Here is a 13370-nt window from a genome sequence, read left to right on the forward strand (position 1 = left end):
GCTGCTGCACTTAAGGCAGATCCTTTCCGCAAACACAGGAAACAATGATTTTATTTGCCTACCCCCAAATCCTTGCCACGAGCTTCAGTGAGACTTGTGCAACGTGGGTTTGGGGAAGGATTGTTCCGACACCCTCTGCCACACACTCTGTTGAGCTTTAACTCAACCTCTATATAATATTTAACCTCAGAGGCTGAACAAATTGGAGCAGCTACCTGCCTACGCTTTGCTATATTGCCTTACTTTTTTAAATGGATTCCTGTTGAATTTGGCAAAGCTATTTGGTCAAAGCCGGAGGCACTTGGTTAAGCGTCTTTATACCTGACAGACATTGGGACCACAAAGAAAATGCAATCTCCTCCAAGCTGTAGAAGAGATGGTCAACACGGCTCATCCCAGCAATTCTTGGGTTTAGACATTTTCATTGACACAACCCTAAACGACGATCACGATTCACACCGATGCTCATGCTCTACTTGCTGTCATCAATGAACGCCATTGACTTCTCTCTTCCTATAGGAAGCATATGGGGATATAAAGCATATACATGGCATTGCCGCAGTGCTGTAGTTGCTCAGGAGGTCTTCAGAAGGAACCTTTTGACCACCCCACACACACACACTAAATCCACTACAGTTCCTACGCTCCAAAACTGCCGCGATTCAAACTAAATCCCAGTTGTAGGCAACTGAGGTCTTCTGCCGCAGGACCAGATGGGAGCTCGTCCGCAGTAAGACGCTGGAGGTGCACACACGGGCTCGACACCGGCTGCTTCCCTCCACACAACAGCTCCCTGTTGTGCTGAACCGCTTCCTAACGTATATATAGGGTGTCGATGCACATATATGATATACGCATGTATACATATCTTTAATTTCCATCTAGGACGTAAAGGTACTGAAGTACCTAGCTAAATACGATGCTTGCAGACCTGTCCAGGCTCATACAGGAAAACAAAGTAAACAAGAGGCAGGAGCAAGCACCAGCCATGTGCACCAACTCCAGAAGCAACCCTCTTCCTTTAGGTTTATATACATCAACAATCATTGGAGACTTTAAAAGAAAAAAAAACCATAACTAATCGCATTTTCTCTGTCTCCCCACTGTATAAAATAAGTGACATTAACAATTTCTGTGCTATAAATAGCAGTTTCTGTGCTATAAATAAGAAGGGAACGCCTCTCGCTTTTGAAGACAGATTCAGAAAATTTTATTTGCTGCCTTGGGAAACAATTTGTTCAAATTCCCGGAGCTCAATAAGAAACCATCGCCTTGTCATTGAGCAGACAAGAGAGGGCATTGCTCCTCGGGCAACAAAACAAAATGCACTCATAGACATTTAGCGGAGGGCACTCATGTTTTGTGCCTGGAAAAGCCATGGGGACAGCAGAAACCATTAAAAAGGCAAAATTTGTCAACTGCTACCACCGGAGCTGGGTGTAGTCCCTGTCCTACAAAGGCTCCTTGTTCTCCGGCTCTTCTGTTCCCCACCGAGGGCGACCAAGCTGCAGCGTATCACCTATCTGGCATCCACCCAGCACCCAAGCCCAGCGTGTAAAATCCGGTATGGGTTCCCCAGCCATGAAAAAAGTCAGAAGGGTCTTAGTAAACGGTCCTAAAACCAAAATCTGTATTTTTACTGGGAGAAGGGAGGGGGGGAAAGACACAAAATCCCTACTAGAGCATTAATTTCTCATTCCATGACTAGAGAAATACAGTACCATATTAACGACACACACTAGGGATAAAAAGTCTGCGCCTCGGTTATCGATATTAAGTCCTCATGAAAGCCTTACCGGACAGTAACAGCACCGTCTTGGATCAAAAACATTACTTATCAGAGTGCTACATTATCCTTATACTATTTGATAACTACATATAGTGAAAAATGAAATAAAAAGCTTTCAGAAAAGAGGTCCTTCCTTCATCCTTTATAAAAGGTGCATCTTGATATTCAGGTTTACAAAAAAATAATACAAAACCAAATAACAGAGCCACTAACTTATTGCACCAGTGTAAGATAAAATAAATCGGTATTAAGAAAGTCAATTGTTCTCTAATATCGTATAACGCCGAGCATCATCTGGGTTCGCTATGATTGTGTGCAAGCATGAATACACGGTCCCTGCTCCGGTCAGACTCAGGATTATATTTTATAGATATATCGATATTTATATAGATAAATATCTATAAAATCGAGATATCCAGATATCTGGGGATCCATAAAATCTAGATCTCTAGGTATCAAATAATTAGATATCTATAAAATCTAGATCTCTAGGTACAAAATAATTAGATATCTATAAAATCTAGATCTCTTGGTACAAAATAATAAGATCTCTACGGGTATCTAGATCTCTACGGGTATCTAGATCAATTGAGGGAAAAGTGAAACCCTAAGAAATCCGTGAAAGAAAACTAAAGAATGGAAGGGTATGAATGAGAATGGATGGCAAAACAAAGCAACTCCCCCAAAAAGAGATGGAGAGGAGGGAGGGAACAGATGGGACGCTTGGACGTATAGGTTCAATAAAAAGCTCCCTGTAAGGCAAGCGCTCGCTCGACCCAGCAAAGGCAGAGGTTTATTTTGCGTTTCCCTCCTGGAAACAAAATCACTGCTAATTCTTAAGGGTGGAGAAAAAGGCAGCTTCGCCTAAACTTGCTTTAATAACTAATCCATTTTCCTGCAGTCATCTCAGGTCAGAAATAACCATTTCCGTCATTTACGCCTAATAAACTGGATTTGGTGGTGACAAAATGTTTGCTGAAGATACCAAATAATGAAAAAAACAAGTAATATTAAACTCAGCCACCGATACAGCCAATCTGGCTATTGCTGGAAGCCTCTAAAGTAAAAAGATTGAATAATTCAGCATCAGAGAAACAGATGAACAAGACGCTATTTGATACAGAGCCTGAAACTGTAAAATATCCCCGGCTAAAGAATAACAGCATTTTGAAAGCGCTGGTGAAAAGCATTTGGTGCATGAGCCTTGCTGTATGACTCCTTTGTGTCACTGCTGCCGGCGGAGGCCTGCACAAATTCTTCCCACATTAGGCATCATCTGTATAATCTCTGTGCGCTGCTCCCTCTCTAACCTTTCCGTGCACTGGGGAGGGAAGAACGCAAGGCGAAAAAAATCCCGGCTGCTGCATTAAACACCTACCCCAAACTCAGACCACACAGGAAATCAATAATTGTATATATTATAGGCTAAAACTAATCAAAAGTGGGTAACAAGCAGAATAAAGATTCTTTCCTCTTTATATAAACCCATTTTTCAGACAGAAAACCTCTAGAGCCGCATGACACAAGCTAATTACTAAAAAAATGGGATTTTGTATTTTGTGTATTGGAAACGGAACGTCAAGAACTAAATCAGATAATCTTTTCTTTTTTTTAAAGTCCATTTTAATGAAATTTGGTTACCTCCCATCAATACTGTTCCAAGTAGGAAAATAAATGTGATTATACTCAAATTTTACCTCCCATTAATACTGTTCCAAGTAAAAATATGAATACGCTCAATTGGAAAATGCCTTTTCACGCAGGGAAATAATTGCGCCATAATTTGCCATATAAAAATAGCATCGCCTTATCCTGGCTCCGCACTGCAGGAGTTAACGGAGTGAGATCGGCCGGCGGAGCTGGGTCCTACCTGGGATTACTACAGCTCTTGCACACGTCCGATCAAATTGCTTGGGAGAAGCAGCGGAGGATGCCTGCACAATTAGCTTTAGCACCTCCGTGTTGTCCGATGCCACTCGAATATACGGAAAGTCCAGGACGTGCGCGATTCTTCTAGTTAATTGATTTTTTTTTTTTTTTTTAAACTCCGCTCAATAGCTCTTTGTTTAACTCTGGAAACATTCAGCAGCATCCACTGAAATTTTGGCAGCGCGGTATCATTTTCACTCGCACCTAACAGCGGCCAGCCCTTCAGCTGCTGCTGCGAGAGCTTGGTTCAGTTGGAAGGAGGCTGTACATTACCACGACAAAGTCCTAAAAAATAAAATTCAGTATTTTTTTGTTGCTGCTTACATTTTCCTCGAACGATCCAACAATCAGAATTAAAAAAAAAATAATCTAACAGCTTTTAGACTTCTAGACCTTAAGATCGAAGCTATAACTTCCCCATGCAAGCAAAACCGCGCATATTGTGCAATATTCCTCCAGAAATTAAAAAGCAATTCCAGTTGCTGTTCCTAAGGTTCCTATGCAAAACCACCACCTCTTGAGAATGCAAATAGCATCGCCGCCACTACAAAAGGGGAGCTGCAATTTTTTTAAAAGCAATTCAAGCAATCAACTCTTTTTTTTTTTTTTTTTTTTAACTCCGGCGTAGATGCTGCAGATGCACGTCAGCTGTGAAGGACGGCAACAGCTACCCCTCCGCCACCGCCAGCGTTCCTCAGCCTGTCACAGAAACATTTCTTTTTGCTATTTTTTTGTTGTTGTTGTTTTAAAAAAGCAATTGAGAAATCCCCCCCTGGGACGTTTGAAGAGGCATGTAAACAGCTGCTGAGAAAACACGTCTGGTTTTTGTAGTTGCCATCGCAGTACTTCTTGTGACAAATGAGATGTTGGGGAAGTTACGGATGATAACACGATCTGGTGCGGGCTCCGTTAGATCTGGGCTCATCCGATACCTGTCCGGGGACCTTTGGGCATACCTGAGCCAGGGAGAAATTTGCTACTTCTGCGTTTTTGCTGAAAATTGAAGAAAACAATAAAAAAAGTAACATGGTGGAATAAATTAACGTGGATTCAAACCTCCCCAGGAAAGCTGAAACATGGTTTATGTTTCATTTTGCACCAAACGGAGGAGGATGCTCATGCGCTGCATCGTGGACCGGCGCAGGGTGATGATCCCAGGGAGGGCTGAGGAGCAGCACACCAACATCCACCTCTAAAGGTTTGAGTCTACGAAAACAAGCTGGGCTTCCAATAAAAAGTTCATCTGGATGTTTCTAGCTAAGGTAATTAAAGAGAAAACAGGGTCTTAAAACACTGTCCTAAGTTCACATGAACAAGTTACCTACCTCCGGGGTAAAATAGCCCTGTGGCTAAACCACAGTTCTCCAGGTAGACCACTAAGCGACTCACAGAATGGTTTGGGTTGGAAGGCACCTTCAAAGATCATCTGTATCAGAAACAGTGTGGGCAGCAGGAGTAGGGAGGGGATCGTGCCCCTCTACTCGGCGCTGGTGAGGCCGCACCTCGAATGCTGTGTTCAGTTTTGGGCCCCTCACTCCAAGAAGGACACTGAGGTGCTGGAGTGTGTCCAGAGAAGGGCGACGGAGCTGGTGAGGGGTCTGGAGCACAAGTCTGATGAGGAGCAGCTGAGGGAGCTGGGGGTGTTCAGTCTGGAGAAGAGGAGGCTGAGGGGAGACCTCATCGCTCTCTACAACTACCTGAAAGGGGGTTGTGGGGAGGTGGGTGTTGGTGTCTTCTCCCAAGTGACAAGTGACAGGACGAGAGGAAACAGTCTCAAGTTGCACCGTGGGAGGTTCAGGCGGGATATTAGGAAAAATGTCTTTCCTGAGAGAGTAGTGAAGCACTGGAAGAGGCTGCCCAGGGAGGTGGTGGAGTCACCATCACTGGAGGTGTTCAAGGAACGTGTGGACATGGCACTGCGGGACACGGTTTAGTGGGCATAGAGGTGTTGGGTTGATGGCTGGACTTGATGATCTTACAGGTCTTTTCCAACCGTAATGATTCTGTGATTTAATCCAACCCCCCTGCCACAGGCAGGGACATCTTCCACTGTATCAGGTTGTTCAACCTGTCCAACCCGACCTGGAACACTTCCAAAGATGGGGCATCCACAACTTCTCTGGGCAACCTCTTCCAGTGTCTTACTACCCTTAACCGGAAGTCCTGTGATAACGACATTTTGGGGTTTTTTTAGAGCAAACCATTAATTGGGGCTTTTGGAATTAGAAACGAAGTAGAAACTCTTCATGGACTGCATAAGTTGCCTATAGGAAGCTCCTCCTATACTCCTCTCCAAAAAAAAAAGTGCAATTGTTGGAGTAAAGTGTTTGCCTGACCGGCACTCTTCCTCTCTGCTCTCTCAAATAATATCACGGTTGGCATCTAACTGAAAAACAAACCACCTACGTGGCAGCAAATTTACGCACTCTGGATCCCTGATGGAGCATCAAGCCGAGTGTAATGAAGTTGTCATCTAAAGTATTGCACGAAGTCAATCAGAAGCAGAATTGAATTGCAGCACGTGCAACTCTTCCTCTGGTAACTACATAAAATAATTGAATTTGAGAAGCTCAGTCTTGAAACTAAATAGCCAGAGAGCAAAATTTTGGTAAGCTCAGCTCTATGGATACCCGGCTGAAAAAGCAATCTTCCATAGGGAAAAATGTGTTTCACAAGAAAATGGGGAAAAATACAGAAAAAATATAAAGAAAATCACCCTTTTAATCCAGTTGGAACCTTGTTATTAGAAAAATAAGTACGGTATTTAAGTAATATCATTTATCACAAATAAGAAATATATAAATATGTCAATATTTTATAATATCATATGTCACAAAACAAAAAAGGCATATTGCAACCACTCCAGGCAGCACCGCTACAGAAAAGCTTGCCTATTAAATCCCATTGTAGGAAAAAGAAAATCCATAGGATTTACGTCAAATACACTTTAAAAGGATGCGCTTGGTCTCAGCACCCACCTCTAACTGCAGTCGCTGCTACAGAAAACTACTGGATGGTGTTACCGTGTTTTGATGGCACTAACAGCTTGCCTTGACAGCCGTCCCCAAAAGCGCAATTTGGACAAGGCTCACAGGAATCTCGTGCAACAACAACAAAAAAATTAAAAAAAAAAAAAAATCACAAACAATAGCCTGAGGCTATTCAAGAAAAGGTAAATTAGGAAAACAGCAAAGCTGCAGGAAAAAAAAAATTAAAAAATTTATCTTCATTTTGCTCCACTTCCGCTCCTGCCGTGCGAGCACGACTGCAAAGGCATTCCCAGGAACGGGTGGTTCGGTGCAAACAGTCGTACTACCAGAGATGCTTTGCAAGCAGGGAAAGAAAAAGAGACTAACGGGTCCGAGTAAACTCGTACTTGCTGTGCTCCGTTCCCTAAATCAGAAGTGGCAGCACGAAGAGGTATGTCGCCGCCTCCTAAAAGCCAAGCCTGAGCCGAACGTAATTTAATTTTAAATACGCAGAGGGAAAAACAAGGGGATCGAAGAAGGTGTCTGGAGGAGGGGAAAAGAATGAAGAAAAAGAGAGGGGGGAAAAAAATACACGAGTTTGGCGTCTAAACTTAGAGAGAAGTGAAAAGCGTATTTCAAGCACAAGCGCAAGGAATCGAAAGGTCAAATCTGCAAACGGGTGGCAGGGTACCACAACCCCTTACAACACATCTTCTCCGAAGATCCCTTTTTTAGGAAATTTTAGGAAGGGAAGGAAGAGCAGAAGTATGCATGTTTTATCTTTAGGCCCGTGTGATTTGTGACTATTTGGGACTGGCGCTGGCAGAGCAGAAGAAATTCTGGATTACCCTCACTTTCTCCAAGAGACCCGGAGGCAGCTAGAGAAGCACAACAGCAGCCGTCCAGCTGCCAGAGCGAAGGAATGCAAACTTCTCTTCCAAAAGCAAAAGAAATAACAGATATGATTCAGATTTTTTTTTTTTTTTCTCCTTAAAAACAGCTGCAGATCTTGCGAAAGGAAAGCAAAGAGGTTTAGTGCATCCCTCCCCTGTATCTAATCCCAACACACGCAACAGTCGCCGGGAAGAAGTGGCCATCACCAAAGCAGCATTTCCAGTAAAGTCTTTGCGCTGCTGCCCTGCATCCAAGAGCCAAGCAAGTAGACTTAAACTTCAGATCCTGAAACACGGGGGTAACAACAGGGATCCTGATAACCAGGGATCTTCAAAATGCACCGTCCTGAAATTGCTTGCACCCTCTCTCCCTCTTCGATAGCATAAAATAACAGCAAGAAAAGCAAAGAAACATGCAGCTCATGGGCGTCCTCTATTTCTCGCCTCCAGACACAAGCTTGTTTGATTATAAGCAATGACTGTAAGTCTGTATTTGGGGGGGAAAAAAAAAAATATTTAATCTTTCAAGTAGGTGGAACAGTTCATTTATTTAAGTGACTGCATCAGGGGACTGAGTAATGCTCAGGCAGTTTTGCAACTGGACTATTTTACCTATTCCTGAAAAAAGGAGAATTTAAGAAATATAAAACAATTCCCAAAACTAACTTCTACCTTCTCTTTCATGGAGATCTCTCTTCTCCACCTCTGGAAATCTAAGCTAGACAGAGAAGCTCTCTCCGACACTACTTAAGAGAACTATAAAGTGGACCTTGGTCCAACAAGATACGTTACGAAGTATACCGAACACCAAACAGGCATGCAAATGCTTCCAATAAATAACAGGATTGGAGGTGGAATACGATAGTTTTCATACCTGTTTTCTTAAATTCATTTGGTCACCTAATTGGGTCAGTCAGTAACAAGTATTAACTGCAGACTACTGGAGCCTGGTCTGATATTTTCTCATCGACTCCAGCAAGAAATTGCTCCGTGATCTCTTGCACAACAACAGGAGAAGCACTGGCAAGTGCAAGAACTGGGAGTCCACTTGCCTGTGTGCTTTAAAAGAATTAACACACAGTTTCATACAGGCTGTCAAAAAAAAAAAACCAACTAACCCACCTTTTTAATTTCTTTACCTTCAGTTAGTTATACAGCTTTGCTGCTTTTCTTGGCAAAGCCCATCCCAAATGACTCGAATTATTTGCTAACTCCAAATTAAATTAGCTCACAGAATCACTAAGGTTGGAAAAGACCTGCAAGATCATCAAGTCCAACCACCAACCCAACCCCACCATGCCCACTAAACCATGTCCCGCAGTGCCACGTCCCCACGTTCCTTGAACACCTCCAGGGATGGTGACTCCACCACAGCCCAGCCCATTCTACCTGACGTGAAAACAGAAAAAAAACTTGTCGGCTTTGCCAAATGAAGCTGTTCGCTTATCCTTAGCCGAGACACCCACGAGCGCTAGTCCTTCCTCTGATTCCCAGTCTTCTGCTGGTAGTTGAAGCTGACCCAAGTCCTCAGACTCATTAACAGAATATAGACACAGAGAGCAGATATCTTTGTCTACAACTGCCAAAAAACCCTTTCAAAATAGAAAAAAAATCCACAAAATTCCATGAGTTTTAATATCCTTTAGTTAAAGCCACTTTTTATTATAAGAGAAGAAAACGCAGCCATCAGGCCACCTCTCTGTACCGCGGCTGCAAAGAAGAACAACGGCACGGCTGAAGCTGGTGTTCGCATCACCCACGTACAGAGGGGCTTTAGCAAATAAAACTCTTTAACAAGCAAAACTGGCAATTCTAAGGAAAACCATTTCAAAGAGTTACGGGGCAAACTCAAGGCAAATTAGTTAATGAATGCTTGTATCCCTCTTTAGAGTTTCATATCTGCGAAGTTAATGGTGCAGTTCATCTAATCTCCTTTCATGCGCAGGAGAAGTCCTCATAAAGTAACTAATCGCACCGGCCAAATCAAGTACTTATGATTAGAAAATAAAATTTTGACCACTAAAGTTACATTTGATCTCTTCCCCAGCTCAAAAAAGTTGAGTGCACAGACGCTCCGTAAATACAACGCTATCAATACATTACGTGCAATGAATTCTCTTTTCAACGTACTATAAAGACAGGCTACCGTTAATTCGAGAAAGGCTTTTTCATTTCCAGTTTCAAACTGATAAATCACTGAGATATACGAGTAGTAAGAAACACTTGAGTGAAAACAAAACATTAATAATTTTGTCAGCAAGCCATTTGCTGTACTTTTATTTTTCCTTTTTTTCGAAGCAGGTAGGATTCTATAGGCAAAGACACAACCTTCTCTTATCGCTAATACTATTGTAACTTTATTATCAGCATTTATTAGATAACCCCAGACTAGTGTCATAATAAAACCTCAACTACTTAGTGGGGGTTTTTTTGCACTGTTAAAAAGTTTCCACGCTACTATCGTTTTCATCTTACCTCAAGCACTGGTCCAGCTCCAAGAATAATCTGTTCTACTCCGCTGGCAAATCCCTTCTGGCTGAGGGCAGTGAGGTGATGAATCAGAAAGTTGGTGCTCTGCGTCTTTCCCGACCCGCTCTCTCCCGAAATCACGATACACTGGTTCTTCCTCCGCTGAAGCATGGCGTGGTAAGCCACGTCTGCCACAGCGTAAATATGGGGCTCCAGCTTTCCCAGCTGATGGTTATCGTACATCTTGACATACTTGGGGTTATAAATAGGTAGAAACTTGAAGGGATTAATAACGATGAGGATGCTGCCTACGTAGGTGTAGATTTTTTCTTGCTTGAAGCGGTTTCTGAGATTTTCCAGGAGCGTTTTCTCGTTCAAGTCCGGCAGGCTGCACAAGTCATCGTAGTCCTTCTGCTGCGGTTGGGGAAGGAAGCCACGCTCCACCATCCTGCGACGCTCCTCCGTCACCCGCAGCCAGGACTGGAGGCTCCCATAGTGAATGGACCCGTCCAGGTTCTTCTCCCGCAGGAGGAAGCGATAATCCTCGCCGCTGATGCGGTTCTCCAGAGCCATGCGAGGCCACAGCATCATGCGCTGAACCGGGCAGTCCGTAGGGTTGAGGATCCATTCCTCCCCTCCAAACTCCTTCACTTCGGCGAGGACGTAACATTTTGTTTTCTCGAGCTGAAGTTTATTAATGAGCGAATCGATCACCTCGGCGGCCGTGGAAGTTTTCCTGGCGGTGATGGGGCAGTAGATAGTCCCTTCTGCGATGCTCCCGGGGTATATGTGCAGCGTGTACTCGCTATCCTCAAAGCGTCGTCTTCCTCCAACATCATTTACACTCATATTGGATCCTTTCCCATCAGTACCTGCGCTGCATAGTCAGGACCGTCCTATATCTTGTCAGGTCATCATGTTAGCAATGCTAAAAAAAAGCAAACCAAAAAGAGGTTAGGGTGTTTTATCTTGGCAGGGATCCTTGAAAAACAGTTGACGTACACCATGGGCTGCAATGGAGCAACTCAAGTGACGGTACCAGTCGCCTTAAAGAAAGTAAATGAAGATTCCCAACCGACATCTGAAAAGAGAGCAGGGTTTTCATACACCAAAGCTGTAATAAATAAAGCTATTTAACACACAAACACTGCCCACACCTCAGGCTCCCCTCTACTCAGATGTAACTACCCACAGCACCTCAAGCTTTTGCTAATTTTTCCCCGACTCTGAAGCACCAAAGATTCAAAAAGACCCTCTGATTTTCAGTGTATTTTATGGAGAATAAAATCAGTATTTTGTGAGCAACATACCAGACAGCCTACTGAGTCAATGGTGGCATTCTCCTCATGTCAAAAGTTGCTCCAGTCTTATTGCTTAATGTTACCAAATAACTTATTTAAGAGTTAGTGCCTCTATGTTCATGTTTGCATACTTCGTGCCAACTTAGGGAAAGCATCATTCGGCTAACCGTGACTTTAGAAAACACCCCTTGACTTTCCCAACACTGACTTACCATACAAATAAATTACATATTTTCTAGATGTTGTTAGAGAACTAAACCTTTTGAGATTTTGAACAGTGGCCTAAAATGCTATCTTAAAAAAAAAAAAAAAACTACTTTAAAAGATCACCTTAAAGGCATACTCCAACCAAAAGGAAAACACCACCTTTGTCATAGAATCACAGAATCATTAAGGTTGGAAAAGATCATCAAGTCCAACCATCAACCCAACCCCACCATGCCCACTAAACCAGTGCCACGTCCGCATGTTCCTTGAACACCTCCAGAGATGGTGACTCCACCACCTCCCCGGGCAGCCTCTGCCAGGGCTTGACAACCCTTTCGCTGAAGAAATTTTTCCTAATATCCAATCTAAACCTCCCCTGGCGCAACTTGAGGCCGTTTTCTCTTGTCAATTCAAAGGCCTTCCTGAGCAACACTCAGAATGACTCTTGAAACACAATGATTTGCCTAGTCACAAGTTTAAAAAAAATAAATAATTGAATTACTCCATGGTCACAAGCTCCAAGTTCTCTCACACTGTAAAGGGACATGCGACCCCTGCAGCGGTGCCCATCCAAGAGCACACACTGCCGACACGCCTGATGCTTTGCTCAAACACTCCTGGGATGAGGACCTTGTATTGACTGAATTCACCTATTCCTACAGCTGCTCCGAAATCCAGACTGTGAGAAGAATCATCAGCTTCTCGTGGGTGTGTGGTACACAACACCCTCCAGTTTTAGTTGCTAAGATAAAACGACCATCGCCTTCCCCTGTGGACCCGTTCCTTGCCCTAGATATGTTATCCCCTGGTCCTGTGCTGGTGAACAGTAGATAAACTCCTTTCTCTTCCTGTCCAGATTTTCGATCCACCGGGATTCAAACAGTAGCACTCTTCCACCCACCAAGTCAACCTTTTTCAGAGATGTCCATGTCTGACATCAGATACGAAGTATTACAGCCAACTCTCTCATACAATCTCACTTTTTATTTCTCTTGTACTGCTTAAAACCACAGAACATCAATCTCCAGCGCCGAAACATCAAACGCACAGCTAATTTCTCAAACTTTAATCACTACAAGATGACGACACCCCACCACCAGTCCCAAATGAAAGCAATTCCAGAGGTAATGGTCCTCAGTTCTCCACCAATTGGTTCTAACAAACTCAAAACTCCCCTTGAAGATGTTAAGAGTTATTCCAATATAAAGACAAAGGGTAACTAACAAAGAAATGCGGAGGACCCTCAGAGCCAGGATCTGGGCAATCAAGTGGCAGGTGACATTTAATACAGATAAAAGTTTACGTGATACACATCCTAACGTTACGTATATCGTTGAGCTTTTCCTTGAGCACTGCCCCACACGAGCAAGACCTCAGGACTATGACACTTCCCTGATGGCATCAACAAAACACTCAAAACCAGTCAAAAGACATGAGGTCAAAAGCCACATCAGGTTTAGGGAGCTCCTGAGCTTCAGGTATTTGATGTCAGGAAGAGTATTCAGAGGAAGCATTTCACATGGTCGCCCTGTCCTTGCGCTCCGCCCCAAGTACCCAGATCCAAGACCTCCAGTCCAAGCACAGCCACCCTCATCTTCTACATCCATGCAAGGCTGGGATTTGGAGATTTGTTTCATTTACTACAAAATTTCTGAGGTCCTCAAATGAAAAGCATTATTTTATGTTGTATTGTTTCTCGCTCCAATATTTCATTAAGTATATTATCCCCAGCCACGCGCTATTCCAAGCAAAGAAATTAATATGTCACAGTGAAATACATCTGGCATGAATTCACGGCGCACTGCTTGGTAGC

General features: G+C 43.3%; 1 protein-coding gene across 1 annotated transcript in view; it reads right to left on the reverse strand.

The window, feature by feature from the left end:
* The window catches only part of MYO9A (myosin IXA), a 159045-nt gene extending 148147 nt beyond the window's left edge, over positions 1 to 10898 (reverse strand). Inside the window, exon 1 of the mRNA XM_059823674.1 lies at positions 10056 to 10898. Coding sequence (XP_059679657.1) covers positions 10056 to 10898 — 843 coding nt within the window. The remainder of the gene's footprint in view (positions 1 to 10055) is intronic.
* Between the last annotated feature and the right edge of the window lie 2472 nt (positions 10899 to 13370).

The sequence above is a fragment of the Gavia stellata genome, chromosome 13, assembly GCF_030936135.1.
Source record: "Gavia stellata isolate bGavSte3 chromosome 13, bGavSte3.hap2, whole genome shotgun sequence".
Classification (NCBI taxonomy): domain Eukaryota; kingdom Metazoa; phylum Chordata; class Aves; order Gaviiformes; family Gaviidae; genus Gavia; species Gavia stellata.